Source organism: Kryptolebias marmoratus, linkage group LG16 (assembly GCF_001649575.2).
Source record: "Kryptolebias marmoratus isolate JLee-2015 linkage group LG16, ASM164957v2, whole genome shotgun sequence".
NCBI classification, from domain to species: Eukaryota; Metazoa; Chordata; class Actinopteri; order Cyprinodontiformes; family Rivulidae; genus Kryptolebias; species Kryptolebias marmoratus.
In genome coordinates, this window is record NC_051445.1 from 9,324,046 (window position 1) to 9,350,218 (window position 26,173).

Here is a 26,173-nt window from a genome sequence, read left to right on the forward strand (position 1 = left end):
AGAGGAGGTGGAATTCTGCCAGACCGTCTTCATGTTGGGAGTTATGGCTGACACAACCCAACAGTATGCCTGACTTTTGTCTGAAGTTGTGTCAAGCTGTGTCCTCAGGAAAGAGGTCAAACAAGCAAAAAAACAACATGTGTAATAATTACAATGCAGGTAAACCTTGGATAAGATGGTAATTATAATACGTTACAGTTCAAGTCATCTACAGGCAATTATAAAAGTCGGAGAACTTTCAGGGTGTGGTGTTCAGGGTGGGGCACAAGCAATCTGTAAAATATGTGGAGCATTTTCACATTTTGAGGACGAGAAAAATATGGAATAAGAAATGTTTAAGTCAAATGCACAACAGTTTACTTTGTATTTTGTAAAAAAAAAATTAAAAAATACTTCACCTGTGTTTTTTGTAACCCAAGCACGACAACATTTATGTTTAAATAAAACTCTTTAGTGAAAGTTAGAGAGGAAAACATATATCCATGAATACAATATTTGGGTTTTTTTCTACAATTTGATACAACAGATCAATGAAATGACAAAAAATGTCACAACTGTAACAAATAAAAAAAAGCTTGCATTTAAAAACTTACAAACAATTTTAATGCAAATCTGAGATGGTCTGACAATACAAGGCAAAAAAAAAGTCTCTGATGAGTTTGAGTTCATTGTCTGCGGATTTAGAAACTTTTAAGTTAAAAATAATAATTAAGGAGATGGAAACAGTACAAATGGTCCAATAAGGCCAATGAGCTTATTGGACAGTCTATTGTTACGTCACAGTTTTATTACTTCATGTTTTAAAACAATACTCTTCTCAGAATACTATTTTGACAGTGACACTACAATAAAGCTGTAATCCACCAGGGGGAGCTTTTTTTCTCCGCACAAAAGCACATTTATTTAAGTGCAGCCTCCACCCCTTCCCTCACACAAACAGATGTAAACTCCTCCACCTCCCGCCTTTAAATAAATCTTAACACCAACTCCGGCTCACTCATTAGGAATGTCAATGACCAGCTCAGCCTCGTCTCCCTCCCCTCGGTCTTCGTCTCCCCTGTCGCTGTCTCCGTCGCTCTCACCTTCCTCTTCAGCCGCATCTCCACTAAGCATCTGCCGGGGAACCCAGCTGAAGGGGCCGCCGGCTGCTGCAGGAGCCGCAGGGGCCGATGAGTAGTTAGCTGCCATAGGAGCGACAACCTGAGGAGATTAAAATAAGTCAAACAAATACACTAATATAGATGAAAACCAAGACACGATGGAGGAGCGTGGATAGATGGCTACGTTATAAATGTCAAATCAAAAGAAAACATGCAGTATGTATATGAACTTATACACAAACTAACCAGAGGTTCACCTCAATGTATCGTGACCTGAAATGTCACAGCTAGAAATTAAATTTACTTTATGTACCTCCTGAAGAAGATCATTTAACTGACAAAAACTTCATCTGCTTTCAGCTATAAAAGGCTTATTCAAATGCACACTGTGAGAAGTCAACACCAGATCTAATTTATCATCATTGCTCTCTCTAAAAACTATATTTTCCCCTCTCCTCCTCACCTTCCCTGCAGTCTCTTTCTTGATTTTTGGCGTCTTTGTTTTTCTCTCTTTCTTCATTCGTTCGGCTGCCGGTGCCAAATACTCTGGTGGGAAGGGCATCTGCCCAACACACTTGCAGTCCCCAAATTTCCAAATGACCACATGGACATGCATGAGCACAGTCAGGAGTTCACAAGACAAACACATATACAAAACACAAAAACACAGAAGAATGACCAATAAAAAGAGACAGTGATTGCTTTTTTTTACTTAACAAAAAAAATAAAATAATGCTGAATGAATACAGAGAATATGATCTGAAGATGAGAAGAGAATATGTGACTGTAGCTAAAATGTAGGAAGGAGAGATAAAAACTCACAGCGTTAAGGTAAGGTCCAGCGCTGGACGACTGCAGAGGATTTACTCCAGGACGGGATAATACAGAGAGATGAGGCGATGATGATGAAGAAAGGCACGCACCAGGATTCATTTTTCTCCTGAAAAGAGTTCATGAGATATTCACAAGATCATTGTCAAAAGATCTTTTTAGGCTTCAAGCAATAAGTTTCTGACAAAAAAAAAAAGTTTGAGCCAATCAGTGAGCTTTTCTGGGAGCACAGTTAAGTTTTAGGTTTTACAAAAGTCATTAAAAATCACAGCAGCTTGTGGAACTTCTTTGCTCTAATTTTTTTAAGTTCACTTTGATATAATTTTTCATCCAATGGTCCATTTTTTTTGGTTTCAAGGGTATCAGCACTTGTCCTTGTGGTACCGCTCATCTTTATAATTTGTTCTTTAGCTTTTTAAAAGTTGTTAAAGTTTGTTTAAGTGCAATAGATGCTTTGTTGCTCCTTTTTACAAATGCAAGTAAACAACTTAGAATAAATTATGCGTTTTGCAAAAGTCTGAAAATAACAAAACTTTAAAACTATAACATAAATAAATGAGTTTTTTTTATTGTTTTGTTGTGGGCTGTTATGTGTAGACACAACAGTAATTCAGAGTAAAAACCTTGTTTTATTCTATAATAATTTAACAACATGTTCTAAAGATGTTCAGGTACTTAAACCAGACTGAATATGAATGAAAATGTTTACTAAACTTACTTCTTTGCTCCGTCTCTTTCTCTTTCCCTCTCCCTGATTCCTTCTACTTCACTGTTTTCTGAAGAAACGGTTGCATCTGAATCTGAAGGATAAGTTTAGCAGCACAGTGAACACAAATCATACCACAACATCAAAAGCTTTGTAATCATACAAATGCTGTACCTGAAGAGTCTTCATCTACCCTCTCATACTGCAGCAATCTGTCCAGAAGGAAGCTGTAAAAACAGATGAATATGTTAATTTATTGCACTGTCTAACATTTAAACGTGTTAAAACAGGAACAATCCCACCTTTTGTCCCTGGACACTTTCAGAAGTTTCCTTTGTGCTCTCCTTAGCTCCTCCTGAAAACATTCCTGCTCCTGCAAAAATAAAACAAAACGTAGTTAACAGAAATACACAGCAAGGTAACATCCATTTGAGGTCTAAAAACACAAATTTGAACGCTTACATAAACGAGGAATTTTAATTTTCGTTTAAGGTTTTTGTATTTCCGCTTGTAGTCGACTTCGACGTCCGTTTGACCGTTCATTTCTGAAATACAAACAATGAAAACCATAAAACTACCGTCTACAAAACTGAATGAGGAGCTCTGCTAGCTTTATGCTAACTTGAAATGGTTTTTTTTTTTACAACCGTCTGACCAAAAATAAAAACATGCAGGACTCACAGACTGATGCAAACACACGTAAAGACTTTTAAAATATGTAAACCAGAGTTTTATAAACTCTAAGACTCGTTTAATTTTTGTGAAATCAAAGATACCTCTAGCTTGGGTTTGCCTCTGCGACATGCTGTTGTTTACAGTCGTGACGTCATTCGTATGCGTCGCAGCGCAGTGCTGCCCCCCGCAGGTCAGGAGGCGTCGGTGCAAGGTCTGCCCAAGGTTGTTCTCCCTCTATTTTACTTTAAAAAACAAACAAACTGTTTTTACTTTAAAGCGACGCCTTACTTGGTCTCAGGGGACTCCTCATTGTTTGGTTTCCGTATAAGATTATGTGATAAATTGTCTTCTCCGCTGAAATTTTAAAGTCCAGTTAGAACAGAAAAACCTAACTTACTTACAGGGTGTACATAAAAAATAAGTTACTAACTTGACATGAATGTGATCAGATTTCAATTTTCACTCAGTGTAACTGTATTCAAATGTGTTTTTGAATGTTTTTCTAATATATATATATATATATATATTTAAAAGCATTATAAAAGTAATTTACTACAGTAGTGTGCAACCTCTGCTCTTTGAAATGACCCAAATTGATTTGTTTACAAGTGAAACATATTTCAAACTGCCACTCAAGTGGAAAATCAATAATAATGAGTTTATGAAATTGTTTTGTCTTGACACTGATGACATTAAAATAGTAAATATACATAATTATTGTAATTTTTAAATGCACAAATTTCCCTTGGTAATGCTCTTAAATTGTAATAATTGCGGATTTTGAAGTTCCACTAATTTAATACATATTCAAAGGAAAGGCAATCATTTGATGATGATGTGGTAAGATTTTTTTTTATTATTCATTTTTGTTCCCAGACAGTATTTTTTTATATAGTCAGTCAGTAAATATATCCATGACATCATGCAGCAAGATTTGGTGTTTCTCTCTGATCCCCCTGTAGGTGTCCTCTCCACCTGCCGCATGCTGTACTGCACCAAGTTTGCAGCTTTAATCTTAGCTCGCCACAGTCCCTTCCCTGGGCCCAGCACCATGAATTATAGATGAAGACCATTTGCTTCAGTGCACATTCCCATAGCCCATAGCCGGACCCTCAGTGTGTGGGATGAATGGGGGGATATATAAAGATAAGTGGACAGACTATCATCAGATTCAGGAAGAATGAAAACCTCATTGCCTGATACTGAAATACAGATAGTAAAAGGGTAGATAACTATAAACATTGTGACACACACACAGACTGATCTCAGCAAGACACTGATGAAACAGCATCTTTTCATGCAGCCTCCAAACTGAGGACAGCTCATTGTTGCAGCAGAGAATCTTTTCCCTCCTCCCACACATGAGAGAGACGCCTCACAAAAATAAACATGGATTCTCTCCCTTCCAGGCAAAACAACTGCCGATATGAAACACAATATCTGACCGACCGTCTGCCTCGCTTGTTGTTTTCAAAGACACTGGCAGACAAAAATAGATCCATCTGTTTCTGCCTCCACAAATCTCTGTTGCCAGCCACCCAGTCAGTCAGCCGCCCCCCCTCTGGCAGCTCCAGTCACCTGCCTCTTTCCCGCCCACCTTTTTTTTTTCTTTCCCCAGTTTTAATGGATCCACATGATCTCAAGTTCAGGCTGTTGCTCCTGATTACCAAAGCTTATCTATAAGTTTCTTCTTGTTCATTTTCAGCTTGGATGTAAGTTCTCGTTGTTCTGTTTTTATCATGTCGGCATGCCCCCCACCCCCAGTGTCTCATTGTCTTTTGCCCCTCTCTGTGCTGATCTCTCTGTCCCCTCCTGTGAATGTCCTTCATTTGGTCGCATCTACTTATGCCCTTCGTAACTGTTGTTGTTTGTTTTTAACTTTCAGAGTTACTTTTGTGTTTGTGTTATTGTAAATGCAGGAAACTGGAATGTACCAGAACCACACTAAAGTCAACAACAACAACTGCAACAAAAGCCTTCTCTGTGATCACAAGGTAAGATTCATGTTTTCACCTGATGTTTTGTTTAGAAAAGCTGACAGGAAATACATTTTTATGATGGGATTACTTGGATTGTTTGCAGGATATTAAATGGGTAACTGTTCCTTCTGTGTTTTCTTCAACATTTTGTTTCCTGTGTGCGTGTGTTTGTGTGAATGTCACAGGCAAAGCTTGTCCAGGCTATAAAAAGAATCAAGCATGAGGTAGATGAATCCAAAGAAGCAGAAAGAGAGACATATGTTGACTCAGTGGAAGTAGAGGTAACTTTACTGCATTATTAATTCTTATTAATATAATGTCATTTTCTTTTAGAAACATCATTTTAGTTTAACTCAAATGAGCATGCTTATAGCAATTAGAGCACAGTTTTAAAAGATATAAATTAGTCTGAAAACAGTAGCATAGTGACATAATTTGAGATGTTTTAACTATTTTCCAGAACATATTAAGCCTCAGTCAGATATAAAATGGGCTTAAAGTGAAGTTTCTATGATGTTATGTGCTTAGTTGTTTTTTTTTTTTGCTAAGAACTATGTACAAGAACATTAGTCTTATAAGAGATCCATTGTCCCATATTTAGATGTGGGCTAATTTCTATTTATAGTCTCTGGGGAGATGGACTCAATATGCAAATAAAATACAAACATAATTGTGTCTAAAATCTTAATACATACACATAAAAAATTAAGAGATTTTTGCTTTACCAGCACTTCAAAAATTTGCATGGAGCTGTCATTTTTACATATGTTATGAGTTGTTGTGCACCTTTTCTGCGAAGCAATGTCTAATGAACTTTCCTGAGTCTGAGCAAATGGATTATTCCTGCCCACTAATCACACGGTTATCACATCATCAATAAACTCTGATGACCTAGTGGCACTGCATCACAGTCATGCTCACGTTATAGCCCTGCTTCCTCACATTTTGCAGATAATAGTTTTAACAATAAACCATTTTTAGGCTTTTCCATACTTTTCATTTCCCCATCTTTTAAACCCAAATTGATATTAGTTTGATTTATCCAAAGAATGCTGCTCCAGAAATGAGTGACTTACAATTCACACATTCACTTTCTCAATTACATTTGAGCTCTTAGCAAAAAAAAAAAAAAAAAAAGGAATTCTGTTTAATAAAACGCTGGAAATCCCAAACTAATCCCCCAAAATGGATGTAAATAATTACCTTCAACTGACAGATTAGAGTCTGCACCTTAAGCCCACATGTATTATGTTATAATAACTGCAAAAGGTTTTGACAGAAAGCTCAAATTTTCCAGTAAAAAAAGAAAGAAAACAGATCCAGGTCGATGTACATAAAGCTGAATGGAAGGATTACATGTGAACATCTACAACTAAAATTTACATATAATATTCACTCTAAATACCAATGCTTCTTATTCTTTCAGAACAGGTTTGATGAACTGGAACGAGAAATCAGAGCTGAGTTTCAGAACCTTCATCGCTTCCTGGAGGAAGAGGAGTACCAGGACCTGGAAAGGCTGAGGAGGGAAAGACAGAAACAACTGAAGCAGCTGAAGGAGCGGGAGAAGAAGATAGAAGCACAAGGAAGAGACCTGGAGAGAGCGATCACAGTGCTGAACGGCAAACTGGCCGAGGAGGATAGCCCCAAGCTGCTCAAAGTGAGGAAAACACAAAAATATACAAAAGTTACATCTGCTTACTGCTGAAGAATCAAACTAAGAGCTACAGAGAAACAATGTGGGGCCGATTTACTTCAGAGGAAATCTGCAGGGCTGCAAACATTTGTCAGCTGTTCTGCTGCGCTTCCTCTGCGCTTGATGAATAAAAGACATTGATCAGCCAAATAGTTGACTTGTCTAGTTTTACAAGTGAAAATCAATTTCTCATTTAAAAGCGAAGGGAAAGCCGATGCATTTATCAGCAAACAGAAGATCTACGTTAATGGGAGGCAGCTGGAAGTGTCAGTTTAACGACAAACATTTATTAAACTTCTTTTCTCACTGCAGGAAATCCAAGATCTCATAAAAAGGCAAGTTTTCTCAAAGTGCTGATTTATCAAACTAATTATTTCATTAAAGTCATTCATGTTATCTGTTTGTGTTAGTCTATCCTCTTGGTGGTGTGTCCAACAGATTGCCTTCCCCCCCCCAGCCATCATTAAGGCCTTTTTCTCTTCTCATTTTCCACAAACAGGTCTCAGGTCAGCTTCGTCCTTCCAGCAGAGGTGGACACAGAGGTTCGCTCTGGTCAGTTTGTGGGCCCCATTCAGTACAGGATATGGAAGCACATGAAGAGCTCCCTCTACCCCAGTACGTACATGTTTGTTGTTCAAAGCGAGAGAAATGACATTTTCTGTGAAAAATGCGACGGGAACGCTGAGTGCTGAATGACTTAAATAAAACCTGCTCAAGAATTAATTAACTGACTTGTTAAAGTCAAAACAAGCAGAACAGAAGTTAAAATCAGCAAAACAGTAGCTAAAATCTGAAATGAGCAAAAGAGGAGATAAAAGCTAAATGGATGCAGACGACAAAGGGAGATGGAGGAGGATGTATCTCTGTGGCAACCCCTGATAAGGGAACAGCCACAGGAAGAAGTAACTAAAAGCTAAATGTAGCCAAATTGTAGCTAAAAGCTCAAATTAGCTCAATCCTAACTAAAAGCAAAATAAATAGTTTAACAAAAGCTAAAACCTAAAATGAACAAAACAGTAGTTATAAGCTAATTGTAGCACAATCATAGCTAAAAGATACAATTGGCTAAACAGTGGCTACAGGCTTAATGTAGCAACACTGTGGCTAAAAGCTAAAATGAGCAAAACCATAGCTCAAAGCTAGAAGGAGCAAAAGAAGACAAATATAGATCAAATTTGATGATGTAGATTTCAGTGTGAATGATATTTTTGAAGGAAATGAAATGATCTGAATGTGTTTCTATTGAAAAAGTGTAAATAAAGTTTAATTATTCAAAAAGTATGAAAGTTACAAATACTAACTGTCATAGTATATTATTCCTGATAGAGACACAAGTGTTGACTGGTTAAAATAGCACAAAAGTTAGTGGAAGTAGTTAGATTGTAAAAACAACAACAACAACAAAAAACAAGTAGAAAAAACTGTAAACAGCATTCAGGTAATCAGAACATGGAAATGAGCAGCTTAACTCACTGTATGATCTAATTTGTTTCTGCCTGTAGATATTACATCAGTGACCTTTGACCCCGAGACCGCCCACCCTAATCTGACCCTGTCCCAGTCCTGCACTTCGATTTGGTTTGATGAGAATAAAGACACTTCAGACGTCCAGGCCAACCCACGTCGGTTTCACTATTATTACTGCGTGTTGGGCCAGCAGGGCTTCACCACCGGCCGACACTACTGGGAGGTGGAGGTGGGAGGCAAGACAGCGTGGAGGCTGGGCGTAGCACGAGGAGATGTTCCCAGAGGGGAGATGGCTGCCACAGGCACCTCCAGTGGCCTCTGGACGTTGGCCCTGAAGGGCGGCTCCATCTTAGCCTGCATTGATCCAAAGCCCACGAAAATCAACGTGTCTGTCCACCTCGTCCGCGTTGGCGTCTTCTTAGACTGCAACAAGGAGGAGGTGACTTTCTATAATGCTGTTACCATGGCACCGATTTACACTTTCTCCATGGGAACTGTCCTGGTTCCCCTGTTTCCGTTCTTTAACCCATGTGACACAGATGATGGGAAGAACACGGCACCGATTATAATCTTTAACCCCTCCCTATAAGATGCTGCTCTCATCTGCTTTGACACGTTTCATGTTAGCAAAATGTTTTCTGAAAAAAAAGAACAAAAAGTCAATTTTCAAGCAAACATTCTCTGGTTTCAGCCTCTCCAGCTGGATTATTTACTACTTTACCTGTGTCAAATTATGTGAATTTAAATGTATTCTCTGTAAACTCTTGATGAACTTTTCATGTACAAAGAAATAAAACAGATAGAAATAAAACTTTTTAAAATAAGAAAATTGCATTACTGAACTCTGCTGAGGGTTGCACATAAACAGTTTTTTAAATGACAATGTCAACAATTATAATAATAAGTCAATAATTCTATATGTTGACATAAAGCCCCAAATTCTTTGATAAAAAGCATTTCACCCCCACCTTTTGTCCCAAAGCTTTAACCTGACATCATTTTATGTAAAGAAATGAGTTACAGAAGTTTTGGTCAATGATCTCATGCAATATTGTGAAATCTTGCAAAATGTGTTGGCGCTCAGAGTGCTGTTTATGTTTAGGACGACTCGTTAAACTTTAACTCAATATCTGTAAATGTGACTGAGTTACAGCCATTTTTCAGTTGGCTACAGTTGATTAGCGGTGGCAGCCATCTTGAACTGGGTTGACACCAAATGTTAATGAGTTGTCGATGTGCATCCAATGCTTACTTTCTGGAAGTTTCACTAAATTCTGTCCAGTGGCTTAAGAAATATTTTGCTAACAAACAAACAGTGTTGATTTTGTCATTTAGTGCCAAACTTTTAAGCAAAGATGCTGTAGCGCTCAGAGTATGTTAGGAATGACTCTCAGCTACTACCACATTAAATCTTAGCTCAATATCTGTAAAACTGATCAAGTTACAGCCTCTTTTATACTGGCTGAGATTGATTAGCTGTGGAGGCCATTTTGAACTGGATCGACTCCAAAAGTTAATCAGTTGTAGACGTACATTCAATGAATACAATCTGTTTATGGGTTCAAGAGATATTTTGCTAACACTGCAGACAAATGAACACATGCATATACACAGGCATGGGGGAAAAACATCACACTTTCACCTCTGGTTGATAAAACCAGAAAAGGACTTTGTTTTCTCGACATGTCTGATGTTTCTGTGTTAATTAATGTGTTCTGAGACTGACATTTTATAATGGAAGCAAATAGGAAGTTGTAGAATTTCATTTTTGGTCTATTTATATAGTATGTCTCTGCTGTATGAATGCTGCTCTGAAATGTCCTGGTGAGCTAATAGAAGCAACAAGATAAGAAGATCATTCGACATGAGAGAAGGGCCCGTGGACTTTCTATCGAAAGGAAAGACGTGAAACTTGACTGTCCTCCTGAATGACATGAATAAGACAAGAAGACGCCCAATGTCATAATTTCTTGTTTTATTTTTTTTTAGCATTTCTTCAGACATGAAATAAAGAAAAGGAGAAATACTTGTTGTTACAAAACATCTGTGAGGGGAGAGTTGTGCAGAAAAGGAAGCACAGACAGACCACAGACAGCAGCAGTAATCAAAGAACCAGGGGTGGTTATCAGAGGTGGCACCAAACCAAAACCTCTCTGGCACCAGTTAGATGTAATAACTCTGATCCGGCTAAAAGCCCTCTTTAGGATGCTGGTTGCGTGTAAAACAAAGACTTGTCACGCCTGGCGCTTACTATCTGCCTTCCTCAAAGTCTTTACTCGCTCTAAGTGGTTTGGGTTTTACAATTACTGACAAGAGAGGTGGAGCATGGAGATGATGTTTTAACCACCTCTTGTTAACTGACAACATCACCCAGAGGGTTTCTCACTGCAAGCTTTGAATTTCATCTGCTGCAATCAGGAATTCACACACACTCCACATTATGATGCAAACAACGAGAACACTCTCACAAGTCTGCATGCTTCCTATATTCAAGTAAAGTCGTCACTTCTTTCACGTGAGCATATAATACGTCAGCATGTGGTATAAATTGTGTCTGTTCAGGAGTGTAAACTGCTTCTGCTGCTGTTTTTTTTTAAATATAAGACAAGGTGCCATTAGGAGGTGACTAATAACAGAAAAATACTTGCTAGCTATCTATTATACAGTTTAGGCACTAACACAAAAACACTCCAATATCAACATTTTACTTTTTGTGTGCGGCTTCAAACACAATCACACTCATAATTTAAACACAGCCTTTATTTCTCACGATTTAAGCAGGCACATGGATACCTTACACACACAAACGCACAACACATGGGCACAGGAAGTACATTTCATTCTGTACAGGTGCATAGATTCAGCACACACTCGCTCAGTCGTGCCTCAAATACTGACATCGCACTGGAGACAAACACACTCTACAGACAAAGCTTTAGCACAGCAAACGATGGCAACATTTAAATATCACTTCTCTTGTTACACGTACGACTTCTGGACAATAAAAGCCTGTTGCTCAGATCCTGTTTTGGGCATGCTGCAGTTGATGCTTAAAGTGATATTAGCTAAACATTTTATTAAAGTGTGTAAATATTGTGAGAGATGCTTTAATATTAAAAAGCTGAAAACTCATCTAAAAGGTGCTATTATAGTTTGTGTTTATGGTCTGGTTTTTACAATATTTGGTTGCTACATTAGTTCAAGACATTAGTAAATATTAGGATATATATATGGCATTTCTAAATGTATTTATATATTAGATTTAAAGTTGGTGAGAAATTTGAATTAGTTTTTTTTAATTTATTTAGTATGATACAAGAATTGCTCTATACACTAGAAACATTCAGCCACTGAGGGGTTAAACTGGCAAACACATGCAGTATTTACAGTATTGTGGTGTGTGTTTCTGGTTGTATGTGTGTGTAGAAAGGGCATTGTCAGTAATGCCAAATCTGATTCTGGTTCCCTCACAGATCCGGGCAGAAAATGAGGCTTATACAGCATTTCATAATTTAGCTTCACTCTGACTCATACTGTTGATCTATTTAACATTGAGGCACCTTGATATTATACATATATTTTAGTAACTTTAATTTATGCAGTGTTTACGTATCAAATCTGACATCTAAACCTGTCTTGGCTTATGGCTTTTTAAGATGCTGACGCAACATCTTCTCATTTAATCGTAAGAAACATCTTTTCGTCCGAAAAGCTACAAACAAAGGCAAGCTGAGTGTAAATAATCTGCTTAGAACTTTCAAACATTTTTTGTCTCATCATTTGATTGAATTTTCCTTTGTTTCTGTGCTCTTCTTAAAAAAAATCCACATTATTTTGTTGATTTTAATGTCTGAAACCAGCTGAAACATAAGGGAAACATGCATTTTTTTAATATACATAAAGATGAATCTGCACAGCTCCTCTGTACCATGCAAGAGTTAAGATTAAATACTTTTGCAGCACATTTAAATGCCTCCAAATACATTTAAACCATCTCTAGAAGATAGTTTAATGGTATCAATGAAGGCCTCATATTATAGGCCAGATGGCCAGAAGAAACAATGACATTTGTCAAAGATAAAAAAGTAAAGAAAGATTTTTCCAAAAAGTGACAGCAAGAAAAGGAAATCTGAGATATAGAAATAAGGTACAGAAAAGAGCAATACAAAATAATTATAATAGATAACAAAAGAAAAGCAGGAAAAAAACATTCTACACTTCTTTGGACCTAAACAGACTTTGTTTACATCCTTAGAAAACTTAAAACAACAAAAATAGAAAGGTCTTATCAGGTGACTGAAATAATCAGGAGCACAAGGATTTTTTTTAAATGTATCAGGGCTGAGATTTCAAGGGGTTCTGTGGAAATGTTATGAATGATGATATTATTATATTAATCAGATGAATGATTAATATCTTACACGCTGCAGAACAGCCTTAGTTTGTGAAAAATAGAGTTTAACTCTGACAAGACTGAATGAGCCGACCCAAAACCAGACAGGGTTGCTGCCGTCCCAAGCAACTACAATCTCAAAAAATGTAAAGCAGTTCACAAGATCACTGTTTCATAAGCCTTTACACTGCCTTCAGTTTTGCATTACAGCTTTTCTAGCAGAAATATTGACAATCCTGATGAAAGTACCCTGGATTGTTTCAGAAACGATACAGCTTGCTGCTGCTGCTATTTGTGCTTGTAAATAATCACAGAATTTTATATAAATAAGCTTGTTTATGGCATCTGCATAAACTGATATAGTATTTTTGGGACTGAAGCTGTTTTTAAAATAGCAGCAATTCACTTTGCTCCACTCAGACTAGAAATTAGCTCATCATTCAAGTCAGAATTTACCTCCGTTTCTCAGAACCTTGGTTTTTTAAAGAGATATCTACAGCAACTAAGATATCATTTGTTCATACCTTCCAGAAAACTGCGCTTCAAAAGATCTTAACTGTTGCTTTAGGATGACACTAAGTTAAAAACTTTTCTTTTTTTTTCCCAAATTCATCCCCGTGCTGTTAGAGGTGCAATCTAAATCTGACCTAATGTTTAGTTTGAGTCATAATGAGTTCTACCGTGCTGATTCGGTGAAATGTCGTAAACCTTCTTGTATAAAAGACCTTATGTGGAGTGAACATTTTAGTTGTAAACTCTGCAAAAGACTTCATTTGCAGCTTGGCAGTTTTACAGAGGAAATAAAAAAATGAGGCTGCAAGATGCGTACAACTAAAATGTTTTCCATTGAAAAGCCCCGTGTGTTATTTGAAGTGTGCCTCGGTCAGAAAGTTTCAAAGGTTTTAGAAAAAAGAAGTACTATTATCAGGGAGGGTTCAGACTCTAGACAAGTTTTATCACCGTCCTCGCCCCAGCTGCTGTGGTCTCCTCATCTTTTGTCGGGTGGTGTTGGATTGTCTGCAGTGGTGGTAAACAGGGATCTGTGGGGCTTCTTCCTGCTTTCTGCAGGGGCAGTTCTCAGGTGGTGGTCGAATCCTCGGCTGCAGAGCCATCTTTGTGGCCCTCTGAGACACTAGATTTCAGCTCCACTTCATGGGTTTTAGGGGAGACTTCTTTTGGAGCTGAGCCTTTGATAATATCTGCATGATCTGGACTTGCTTTGGCATCCGGTCCTGGTTCAGGTGTACCGTTAGTAATAGGTTCTGCTGAAGTCGGTTTGGCGGGGTCTTTAGTAGGAGTTGAGGTACTCTTACTCTCGGGTGTTGGAGTGGTGGCTGGAGGGACCTTAGGCTCTGGACTTGGACTGGATGCAGGCTTTGGATCAGCTGGACTCAGACCAGTCTTCGGCTCTGGGCTTGGGGATGAACTACCTTTGGAATCTGCTGGTTTGGGAGCATCCAATTTTTCTTTTTTAAGCTGATCGGGGGTTTTCTTGGTCTCGGGGACTGGGCTAACTTTGGTTTCAGGTACTGAACTGGGCTTAACTTCCGTAGCTGGCGAAGCAGCTGGCTTGGACTCAGGAGCAGAAGGAGGACTTGGTTTGGTTTCAGGAGGAACAGAGATGCTTGCAGCCTCAGAATCTGGGATTTGATCAGGGGCGTCAGTGTCAGTGTCCAGTGGGAGAGCAGTGTTAAAGCCAACGCCTGAATCACTGGTTTCTAGATTACCACCCCCAACTTCTTTAGAGGAAACCTCCAGACCCTGCATTCAGCAAGACAACAAGATAAGTCAAGTTTATTTCCATAAAACATTTAAACATGACATTTCAAACTAGAATTGAGTCCGGGTGTCAACGACATGGCAAGGTAATATAAAAAGACCATATTTTTGAAAAAGGCTTTTAGAAATAGTAAAATAAACTAAAGGATAATAAGAAGCTAAAGTAGCATAAAACAGGATACTGTGAGTCACAGTTCAGCAACAGTGCAGTGGGCTCGGGTTTGATGCAGGCTTTTGGTCAGGGATGAAACATTTAACTCAATAAAAGGCAGAGGCAAACAAATATGTTCAGCCTTAACTTAAAATAATCAGAAGTTGGGGCTGGCCTCAGGTTTTCTGGGAGTTTGTCGTGATGCACAAAATCTGAAAACTCCTCCTTCGTGCTAACTTTGTAACAGCAAGTAAAGCCATCCCAGAAGACCTGAGATGCCAGAAAGATTCATAAAACAGGAGCAGATCAATTTACTTTCGTCTTAAATCACTCAACACTTTTAAAAACCAATATCCACTCTTTGTCACACAGGAAGCCACTGCAAAGATCTGAGACCTGGACTGACGTGATCCACTTTGTTGATCTTAGTGCGGGCTCTAGCAGGAGCGTTCTGAATAAGCTGTCTAAACGCAGAAAACAGCATAAAATAGAATAATTATTAAAACTTTTCTTACTTCACTTTGAGAGTAAACTATCAAATGGTCTTACTTTGATATCCACCTCAGTGCTCTGAGATTTCTCTGTGTTGTCCGCCTGGGAATGCTTGGATTCCTCACTAAGCTTGGTGATGTTCTTTACCACCTGTTAAGAACACAAAGGCACACAAAAGTGATTAATTATATCGTAATACTCCTCACCAACAGCACATCTTGTTGTATATTTATCCAACCTGTCTGAAAGCCTCTCCCTCATCCTCTTTGCCAGCGTTCTGGGCGAGTTTTTCCAGGGCAGCGGCCCTCTTGGCCCTCTTATTCACTTTGATCAGGCAGGACAGCAGACAAGCGAGCAGAAGGAAAGTCAGCAGGCCCAACATGGCAATGATGGCCACGAAGAGGGGCTCCAGTTTACGGGCTGTGGAGATAAGGAGAGAGACAGGAGAGAGGGAACATAATTAAACTGACCTTTCGCTGACATTTATTCAGATTCTCCTACATGATTAGAGCAGAAAAAAATAGGACTCCCCTTTTGACCCACTGTGTGTTAATGGTAACATTTATAATCTTCCCAGCAACAGAAATCTATACTAAAGCCCTTAATTTTTCAGCCAGTCCAATTTCGCCACATCCTTTTCTTACGTTCTAATCTCAGTTGGATGGTGGACACGGTGAATCCCCGCAAGTCCGTAATTTTAAACAGGCCTGAGTCTTTATCCTTGGCCTGGTCCAGAATAACCACTGAACCCTCCAAAGACAGGCGGTCCTCCAACTTCAACTCTGTTAGGGCCTGGAAGAAAAACAAAGGTTAGGATCATTGATGTGAAAAACTAAACAAACCAAACAACACACACACACAAGCACACACAAGTAGAAAAATGGGTCAGAAGTTAAATCTTAATTACAAACATTCTGAGTTACTTAGTAGATTAAAAATAATAATCTTAAATAAAAAGATAAGCTTGTTTGTACTAATCGGATTAAACTATCGCTGTGGGTTTTCTTGTGAAATATGAAATTTGATTGAAAAGCGTTGCATATAAATGATTGTGTGTGCTGTCACACATAAATAAAAGCATCAGGACAGACTGTGATCTTTGTCAGATGAAAAAAAAAATCATACAAAAGAATGAAAACATGATTCATTACACATTTTCAAAGAAGATAATGGATAACTCTTGAAAACCAAAATGAAACTATAGATGATAATATTCAACAAAAACTATTATACCCGGTCATGTATTTATCAAGTGAAGCCGTCCAAACCTCTGCATTCAGAACCTGGTATGTCTCACTTCCTGTTTGCTGTTTATTAGATCTTCAAATATGCCTGAAGGTGTTTTGGCTCATTATTTTATTCAAAGTGGCCTAAAATCTGGTATGTTGGAAGGTTTTCTTAAGTCAGCCACTTATTTCAGGTCTTTCAGATCGCAGTCCAACCTTTGACTTCATCGCTCAAAAACAGGAGTTTTTGAGTTTAATTTGATGCTATCCAAACTCAAAATAAAGATGTATTTTTTCTGGCTTGATGTGCAGAACAGCTTTTTTTACTTCTTCTAAAATGTCCAATAATTATGTAACAAATAAGTTGTTAGGTTCAGATATTGATGACTTACTGATCCATATCCTTAGGATAGTTTTCCTTAATCAATGAATGACCAAGTGAATCCTTTAATCTCATTGCTTGAACTGACTTTGTTTTGAGAAGTTTTAGACTTTTCGGTTACATTTTCGCACTTTTTGTAGGACACAGAAGAGAATCAGTCCCAATGAAAGAGCCATCTTAGTGGCTAAGGTAATTAAAGAAATAATAAAGAAATTTTCGTTACACTTGTAAATTCTCCCTTATCCAGCAGCAGGTGGGTTGAGGAGCCGATGGTAGAAGGAGTGTAGAAGAGCTGGACCAATGAGCTGTTGAGAATCAGGTTGATCTTCAGTTTTTCTCCGTACACCAAGGTCACATGTTTTGCGTGCTCTGAGACAAAAAGCAGACAGGGAAGAAGCAAAGATATTCAATACCTACACTGTGGCTCTGTCTATGGACTGTAAGTGCATTAGTCCCTCAATAACACTCCAGTCTTTAAAAAGCCATTACTGTAAGCCGGAGGGGCAAAAAAACAATAGCAATACCATCCTGACTGAACATTTTATTTTTAAAGCATATGTGTCTTTATTTGTGTTCTCACCTATGACGTTCAGGCACACTTTTTTCTGGATAAACCCTTTGTTATCCCTCACAGTGTAGCTCCCCTCATCCGCACCTGTAACGCCTCTGAGAGTAACGTAACGCTCGCTGACGTTGATACGCTCCTGATAGGGCTCCGTTAAAGACCCTGCGGCGGTCAGCAGCACGAAAGCTGGTCTGCAGGGAGGAAAGTCAGGGAGGATGAGCTGTTTCTCAACCCTTTTCTTGACATCTTTCAGCCACACGTCTCAGTGCATGAACGTCAGTGCTGAAATATGTCAGTATGGATTTGTGAGTTCAAAAGATCAGTGTTGTTTTGCTGACTGTACCCAGATGTCTGGTTGGCCTCCACCGCGCTGGGCCTGTACTCGAGTATGATAGGAGGATTCACCCCCTGCAGTGGAATACTGAAGCTGCCTCCGTATTTGATGACCTGCTCGCGGGTGCAGTCTAGAAGATAAAACCAGGGGGATAAACAATTTGGTTTTAAATAAGCAACAAAAGTTGATCAGAGGAGACAGGAAACTGCCAGACAATTAAATAGGGGGGCAGTAAACAGGGATTAATTGCTTAAGCAGAGACAGGAAATGACAGAAGAGAACGAGGACAAGGACAGTCAAAGGCTGTTCAGACCTGTTGATAAACATCTGTCTCAGATGACTGCAAGTGGTCAGCTGTGATTGAGAGTGTTCACACCTGGCTATTATTGTTTTTGCAATCGAATGTCAGTTTCCCACTCCGTGTCCAGATATGAACACAGCCACGTTACACAGCGGGCTGTCAGCTGATGTTTCTATAAAAATTACAATACATTCAGACACTTGAACTATAACTCTATATTTTGACAGTAACATGGTTCAAAGCCTTTTAAGTCACGTTTGTCAAATTATCTTTCAATAAGCCTAATTACCAAACTCTATGTTAGAACAAAGGTGGAAGACTTTAACCCATAAAACTCCACGGTGCGCTGACAGCTGAGGTGACTGTATAAAAAGTGACATAATGCTGCTCAGACTGTTGACTCAGAACATTATAGCTTACAGAGACCAGAGCAGGTCCAAAAACAATCAGAACAAATAATACACTGAAACAAAACTCATCCATACAACATCTTGTAATCCACTGATTAATAAAATCCTAACAAAATTGTAATTTTTATTGAGGAGGATTCAGATAAACAGTTCATTCAAAAAAAGGGGCGTTCACCGAATATTTCCAAAGACGGACATTTCATTATCTTAAATCAGCCAGCAGTTGAAGTAAACCTTTGTTTTTAATTTGAGACATGCACTTCGGTGCTTTTGTGAGGTCGTGTCAGTTCAATAGTTCTACATCAAGGATCAGGACAGAGTACAGTATGCTGTTAAAAGGGGTCTAATGACTTCTCAACGTGCGTTGATGATGTTCAGTCCTGTATTTAGTGCCATCCAAATGTAACGTGATTGCTAAAGACAAATTAAAAAAGCTGCTCTAAATGGGATCTTAGGGATGAAGAAGTGAAGATTGTGGGATGAAACAAAGGAGCAGAGATCCAAAAATATCAAGGGAACGGGAATGAGAGGGTAGACGTAAAAATCAAACAGAAGGAGAGACAGAACAGACAAGATTAGGACAGGACAACAGCGGGGATGGAAGAAAAGAGGAGTGGGTTGGTCCTTTAAGAGCTGCAAATTATACCCTGACAGCTCCATCATGCTCCTAAACAAACACACACACACACACACTTGCACTCACACTTCATTACCTCACAACACATTACTCCCTCCATGTGTCACTTCTTCCTCAAATGACTTTACTACAGTTGCTTTTATCTTCTCTCTCTTTGCAGGTTTGAATCATTCCCAAACATTCCCATGTTAGTTTGAGATTTATGCAGCTGCTGACTGGATGAATAAATTGAATAATATTAATATGGCAATTCTTAATCCAGTGGGTTAGAGTTTCTAAAACAGAATAAATTTTGATGTCAAGTTGCAGATCATGATTACATAGTTGTTCATAAATCTGTAATTTGATTTGATACATTTTATTGTAATGTCTTAGCAAAAATGAAAAAGTGATGCTGTAATGTTGTAGAATATGATGTCTTTATTTGGTAAAGCACTGTTTGGTCTTCAGAATAATGCATTGTTGTTCATGATTGCTTTGATCTAACAGGACAAAAACTTTCTCTTTGTGTCCATAATTGTCATGGAGTTGATGATATCTACATCATAAACTATAAGAGGAAACTGTCACTGTACATCTTTTCAGTATCAACTGATTTGAGATTTTAAAACCACAAAACACAAGTTAGAGATTCTATTTATAGGACAAATTTTAAATATTTAAAAGCCCTTGAATATCAGATGTAAAGGACACTATCTGGAGTTATCTCCAGACTAAACTTAGCTGTATAAAATCCACCTGAAACTAAAGTCCTCCGCAAAAGCAGAATTAAAAAAAGCAGCAGATTGATTTTGGATATAGGTCAAGATAAAAATGTTTTTAAGCTAAACAGTCAAAAAAAATGCAGTTTAGATTAATGATTTAATCTTAAAGTCATCCTTCATCATGTGTAGAAATAATGAGTCAAATGTTTTTAGTAGTTCCAGGATTCCCAGCAGATTCTAAATAAGTTAGGAACTAAAATTGTATTAGTGCCTGCACAGCTTTATGCTTTAGTTCAAACTGTGTTTCATGACCCTTTCTAACCCATTATTACAGTTCCTAATGTATTATGATCAGTACCTCGGACTATAAGGGAATATTGTTTGATGTCATCTGGATTTTTGGGATTCTTCACGATGTACAGCCCCTCGTCGCCCTCACCCACATTCTCTATAATGAGGTGGCTGGAGCCCTCGTTCAATGTGGCCCGACTGTTGATCTCTTTCCTGCCCCTCATGAGCATCAAAGGCTTCCGAGGGTCCGAGCGGTTCTTGAACGAGACCTCGATCTCCAGCGACGACAGCAGGATGTGGAAATCTTCCCCGTGGAATAAAGTAACGGATTCTTCATTGCCTGTGTTACGCAGAAGTGAAAGGACAGAAACATTTTACAGTGAGAGGAAAGTTTAAAAACGATGAGTCAGAATCCTGAGTGTGACACTGATACTCGACGCTTTTACCTTTTAGAGGAGCACAAATAGCTGCAAAAAGAAATAAAAGGGATATCATAAATATTTTAATACGTTTCTATAAGTTTTAATCATATACTATTTAATCTTATAGTATAAATATTGTCTAACAAATGTCTAATAGTAATTTTGCACTATCAACCTGTCTTGAAACTGAAGAATGATTGAATAAAACTTTGTTTCTTAAGCAAATCATGATATTGACAAAGAAAATGTAGTTTTCTTGACCTACCTGCAGTGAAGAGAAAACTAAATATTATCGCTTTGACTGTCACCATCGTGGCAAACTCTTTTGGGTCTACAAAGAAAAAGAAAAATCAACATGTTCAGATGAATCACAAAAAACAAATTGCCTTTCTTTCATACCACAAACAGAATAAAGTCAGATTTGGAAATAAGTAATGGAAGTAATTTTGTGAAACAACCCTTTATTATTATGTTGTTGTTATTAAATAGAAAGTATTGGCTCTAAAATTGGGGCTCTGGACCCCATTTTAGATCATAAAACACCAAGTGAGGGACCATGCAAAGGTCTGCAGAAATTAAATTAACTATTATTGCCAGCAGAAAATTTAGCCCTAACTGTTATAGTGAGATTAAAACTGTCTTTATAAATGAATAAAATAATACAATGGTTGACCCGACTCTGGTAAAAAGCTAAATAAAGATGTTTGTTTAATTCAACCAGCAGCTGCTGGAGTCACGAGGCTTTGTGACTTTTATTTAGTGTGACAAAAGCTGAAACGTTTGGGAACCAATCACTAAAAATATCAAATGTTCTTAAATCTTTACCATTTTTCTTAAAAATTCAAAACCTTTTTAACATTGAGCTGCTTTTACAACAATCACTGTATAATCTTGTAGAAGTCAAATCTTCTCATAAGACCCATGGTGACTTTAAATGAATCGTTCCACCAGGAGAACTTATTTTAACAAAGAAAAATGCATGTTTGGTGAGTTTAAACAGAATAAAATGCACCCTGGACTTAGGTTTGAACATTAGAGTCATATTAATTGTATAAATTTGTGTTTCTACTTCTGAAGACACACCTTTCTTTCTTTCTTTCTTTCTTTCAGCTATGATATTTAATCTATCTGCAAAGAATCTTGCCTTTTTACACATTCAATATATCTGACACTACCTTGAGATTATTGTCGGTCACCAGGAATAAGATCCGTCTGTGTTCTGACTTTTGTTGAGAAAGCTATTTTGACTTTACAGTGACCGTGGATTTTTAGGAGTGTGTGCATGTTTATGAGGCCATCTGCCTTCAAATCGTTGTCACACAATGTTTATTCATGATATGCATGCTTTTTAACCCCCAGAATAATTCATAAACCTCAGGATAAATCACATCATGGGAAGCAATGGAATGACTCAGCTGAATTGAAAACAGAAAGCCGTCTGGAACAATAAGAGCAGCAGGCTAGTTTGTTTGCTTTAGAGAAATTGAGGAGTACTACGATGATGCTGCAGAGGGATCTGAGGCAAAACATTTAGAGGGTTTGTACCAAGGAGAATTTGCTGCAGTTGCCCCTCACAGAGCCCAGGAAGGGACTGGGAGGTAACACCTGCAGTGCTTGCAGTCACACTTTGCGGCAGCCATTAAATATGCGGTAAAGATTAAAGTGTCTCCTTGCAACACAGGAGACGTCATAAGAAGACATCCTAATCTGTCTGGAAAAGATGAAGCACTGAGCAGTCTCGGTATGAGTCTCCATCTTTTAATATCTGCCATCTGTTTGTAAACATGTGAGAGACTTCCAAAAAGCAACAAATAGGTCTCTATGGTTAACTGTTACTTAATGAGAAAAAGGAGCTTTTCCACGGCGTCATGATGTGACAACTAGAATTGCTGTTTCACACTCAGCCTCTGCACTCTGGGCAGAAAGCCTAAAAGCCCACTGATTTCATTGTATCACAAACATTAGCAGACAAATCCATCGTGTCGCTCACATTTCATTGATGCAGACCCACATTTCTGTTCTTCACGCGTGTCTTTAACTTGATTCGGAAGGATTTGAAGCTGCTGAATCATGCACTGCCTGAAACAACTGATTTCTGACCCATGTAGAAGTCAACATTTAATTAACGCAGCAATCTGAGGTGGAGGATTGGTTGGGTGTGATGAAGGAGAGAAGGGAACCGAGTCCATCTGTTTCACACAGCAGTTGGCCTCATCGACAATCTGGTGACTCAGAGGCAAAAAGAAATCTGAAATCTTTGCTTTTTGTTCCTGTTCACATTTAAGGCAAAATGCAAAACTGAACACAAAGATGTACTCAGAAAGGAAAACACTGAAAATCACATAAAATTAGTTATTTTACATCATCATGAGTACCATCTATTTCCTTTATCTTTTTCATTGTCGCCTGAAACCAAAAGGCAAAAACAACATTTATAATATAAATAATAATAATAATAATAATCAATACAACAATGTTTTAGCCCGTGTATGTGTGTGTGCTTAGGTTCATGTTTCATGTTACCAAAATATCTCATGAACCACTGGATGAATCTTAATGAAACTCAGGAAGTAATCATGGATGTCCAAATTACAACTTATTACCCTCTGGAGTCAACTCAAATCAAGATGGCTGCCACAGACAACTGATGTTAAAAAAAAAACATAAAAAGGGCTATAATTCAGTAAATTTTGCAGATACTCTGCTATAATTTGGAGTGGTAGTAGCTGAGACTGTCGAAGAGGAATAATTATGTTAATTGTTAATAATTATGTTATTTGGCTGTTTTGCACTAAGGCATGTTTTCATCCAAAGGAAATGTACCGTGTTAAATGTACTGGCTCAGATTTGGAAAGATGTGGAAAAAATAGTTGAAAGTTCGCAGCTGTGGACGTTTCCTGGAAATGCTCGCAGAAATCCAGCATGAAGCAAAGCCAAGAGATCTGCGTGAGCCAAAGAACGGACTGGACTGGTTGAGAACTCTACATACACTTACATAGACAGATCTGAGCATAAATACGCTAAAAGTGAGAGTCAGGGAATCTGTGAGAATTGTGAGAATATGGAACTTGTGTAAAATGAAGGTGCGCTAAGAACCCTCCAACGCTGGCCCAAATAAAGCAGACAGAAACAGAGCCAAAACCAATCCCCTCACATATCCTGAGTGCTAAAAGGCTGTGCAAGATCTCTGTTTAGAATCCTGCCACCGTTTTCTATTTGCGGTCAACTTTGTTGGCAAACTATCTCATGAACCACTGGATGCATTTTTTCAGAAAGTTATCACTGGCTGTACCTTTAGATCTGATAAACTTTTAGAGCCAACCCAAATCAAGATGGCTCCACAGACGACTCATCTGTAATTCAGTCAGTTTTACAGACATTAAGCTAAAATTTATTGTGGTCATATATGAGAGTCATACTCAAAGCACTAAAATATCATTGTTTAAAACTTTACCAGCTCTGTTTGTTACCAAAATAACTCATGAACCCTGGGGCTGATTTTAATTAAACTTTTAGGAAGTAATCACTGGATAGACATTTATAACTGATTAACTGTTGGAGTCAATCCAGTTCAAAATGGTCGCCACAGCTAATCAACATTAGCCGACACAAAAATGGCTGCAGCTCAGTTGATTTTACAGAAACTGAGCTAAACCTTGACGTGGTGGTAGCTGTGAGTATGACGTCTCGTGATAATGCTTAATGTCATTTATAAGGTTTGACCAAAATGACTACAAGCCGGTCAATCCTTCAAGGAGTGCTAGGCCTTTAATTGACATCGTTTTCAAAGCTCCAGTGTTTCTTTTGTCATCTTATTCACCCATAAAACTGTGGTTTTCTACCACCTCCATGGTTCAGGACTCCCTGGATCATCATCTCTGACTTTCTTACAACAGGTCCTTTCCTTCATGACTTCCTCACTTTGTCCACGTTTCTCTCTGAATCTCTCTCTCTCTCTTTATCACGTCTCTTTCATGCACTCCTCCTCCTTGACTGACTCGATCCGAGCCAGTGCATCCCTCTCTGAAATCAAAGCCTGTGCCTGTGTTCCCTCAAACGCCGAACTCCCTGCTCATCGATGGGGACAGACAGGCCTTTGTGCCCCGGTGTTCAGAGGGGCGGAAATACATTCAATGACTGCAGATGTGGGGGAACCTACAAAGCAATCTCTGTCCCTTCATCGTGTCTCTTTCGTTTTCACCTTACTCTTCTTTTTTTTTTTTTTTTATGGCAGGGACACGGGGTCAAGTCCTCCTATATGATGCGAAGGGATAACAAAAGTGAGCTCTGCAGCACAGACTGTTCCCATTTATAAATCATGAAGAGCAAAAAGAGGGGAAATTAGCAAATTGTTGCATCACAAATGGATGTCAACTCAAACAAAAAATAAAAAAAAAACTTCTCAAATATGTCAGCACAGCGGAAAAAACACACACAAGAAACAACCCTATGGCCAAATTGATCATGTCTGACGTCCATCCTTCAAATAAAGCCTGTTCGAAGCTGACAAGCTATTCTCTTCCAGCTGCAGCGAACTAAAGGATACGACATGTTTCCACCATATTGCTTGCACCTGTCAGATCCATTAAAATCAATGGACACGAGGGGGGAGTGGGGAGGGGGTTAGCAGAGCTATGTGCAGCAAGAAACAAACACCAAATGTGATAAAAGCATATTTGTTTATGTGTATGCAAATAACAGAATTGCATCCTCTAATAAAAGGCTGTAGGGACTTTTCTTACATTGTTTAGGCCATGCATGCAGGTCTGGTCTCTGCAGGCGGAGGAAGCAGCCAGAGACCCCCCCAGGCCTGAGCATCGTCTCTTATAATCTATACTATGTACATTAGACCATATTAACATAACTTATGTATGAAAAGTGCCCCCTTAAGAGATTGACATAGAAAAACGAATGGTAAAATGTTTTGTTTTCAGTTATGAGTACCACTTCAGAAGGATTTTGCTGCTTTAAAAAAACACATTACATGACATTTTGGTGAATTAAAAAATGCAATCAAATGGGGGAAAATGAGAAGATAAATAAATAAATAATCCTAAAACATTACCTATGCTCCCACTGAAGCCTGGACTCTGAAATGTGCTGAAGATTTTTTTTTCTCAGCTTCCCTCATCAGTGATGAAACTGGGCAGCTCGGAGTGCGGATCGGTCACATCCGAACCGGGACCAGCGCATCACTGAGAAGGCGGGGTGTGGGGTGTGTGTGTGTGTGTGTGTGTGGGGGGGGGGGTGTTAAAAAAAAAAACCTGCAGAATTTAACCCGTCACGCACCAGGCACACGTCCACGGGACCCGCATCACCCGCACACATGCATGTTCCGTCCCGCAGGAGGGGGGGAGGAAGCAGCCCTAAATGACCGCTCCGCAGCTCACCTACCTTCAGCTGGCCGCTCGGAGACGCGCTGCAGTCAGTGGGAGGAGGTGAGAAATCCGCCTGTTTTCTGCCTCCTCGGCTCCTTCACTCCCTCCCTCCCCTTCCTTCCCTCCGTCACCCCTCCTCCTCCTGAAGGGCTGCGCTTCACGACTCGGTCGGGCTCAGAACATGTCGGGCCCGGTTCTGCTCTCGGAACCACTCGGCTGGTGTCGGGAAACACCGGGGCATCCGGTGGTAATCC

The 26,173-nt window shown here is 38.8% G+C and overlaps 3 protein-coding genes across 6 annotated transcripts; 1 reads left to right on the forward strand and 2 right to left on the reverse strand.

Annotated features, from left to right (window-relative positions):
* Positions 1-889: 889 nt before the first annotated feature.
* Positions 890-3,517, reverse strand: ino80e (INO80 complex subunit E). 3 transcript variants are annotated; one of them, XM_017415461.3, is made up of 8 exons: positions 3,414-3,517; positions 3,100-3,182; positions 2,940-3,010; positions 2,812-2,864; positions 2,650-2,731; positions 1,923-2,040; positions 1,564-1,662; positions 890-1,200 (listed from the first exon to the last, which is right to left on the reverse strand). In XM_017415461.3, exons 1-8 carry the CDS (start codon positions 3,439-3,441, stop codon positions 994-996), a joined length of 741 nt encoding a protein of 246 aa, XP_017270950.1. In that variant the 5' UTR covers positions 3,442-3,517; the 3' UTR covers positions 890-993. The 3 variants fall into 3 exon arrangements, with proteins under 3 accessions (XP_017270950.1, XP_017270949.1, XP_017270951.1); XM_017415460.3 differs by having other exon boundaries at positions 1,564-1,674; XM_017415462.3 differs by lacking the exon at positions 1,564-1,662.
* A 1,347-nt stretch (positions 3,518-4,864) lies between these two features.
* Positions 4,865-9,562, forward strand: si:ch73-54f23.4 (zinc-binding protein A33). Its single transcript, XM_017415435.3, has 7 exons — positions 4,865-5,024; positions 5,232-5,306; positions 5,477-5,572; positions 6,718-6,951; positions 7,300-7,322; positions 7,487-7,602; positions 8,490-9,562. Exons 2-7 carry the CDS (start codon positions 5,241-5,243, stop codon positions 9,041-9,043), a joined length of 1,089 nt encoding a protein of 362 aa, XP_017270924.1. The 5' UTR covers positions 4,865-5,024; positions 5,232-5,240; the 3' UTR covers positions 9,044-9,562.
* Positions 9,563-10,414: 852 nt separating this feature from the next.
* On the reverse strand, positions 10,415-26,026 carry si:dkeyp-77h1.4 (SH3 domain-binding protein 1). 2 transcript variants are annotated; one of them, XM_017415386.3, is made up of 11 exons: positions 25,936-26,026; positions 20,807-20,872; positions 20,566-20,586; positions 20,187-20,459; positions 17,786-17,906; positions 17,458-17,633; positions 17,101-17,246; positions 15,914-16,061; positions 15,508-15,689; positions 15,327-15,419; positions 10,415-14,608 (listed from the first exon to the last, which is right to left on the reverse strand). In XM_017415386.3, exons 2-11 carry the CDS (start codon positions 20,850-20,852, stop codon positions 13,925-13,927), a joined length of 1,890 nt encoding a protein of 629 aa, XP_017270875.1. In that variant the 5' UTR covers positions 20,853-20,872; positions 25,936-26,026; the 3' UTR covers positions 10,415-13,924. The 2 variants fall into 2 exon arrangements, with proteins under 2 accessions (XP_017270875.1, XP_017270876.1); XM_017415387.3 differs by lacking the exon at positions 25,936-26,026 and adding an exon at positions 25,607-25,731.
* Between the last annotated feature and the right edge of the window lie 147 nt (positions 26,027-26,173).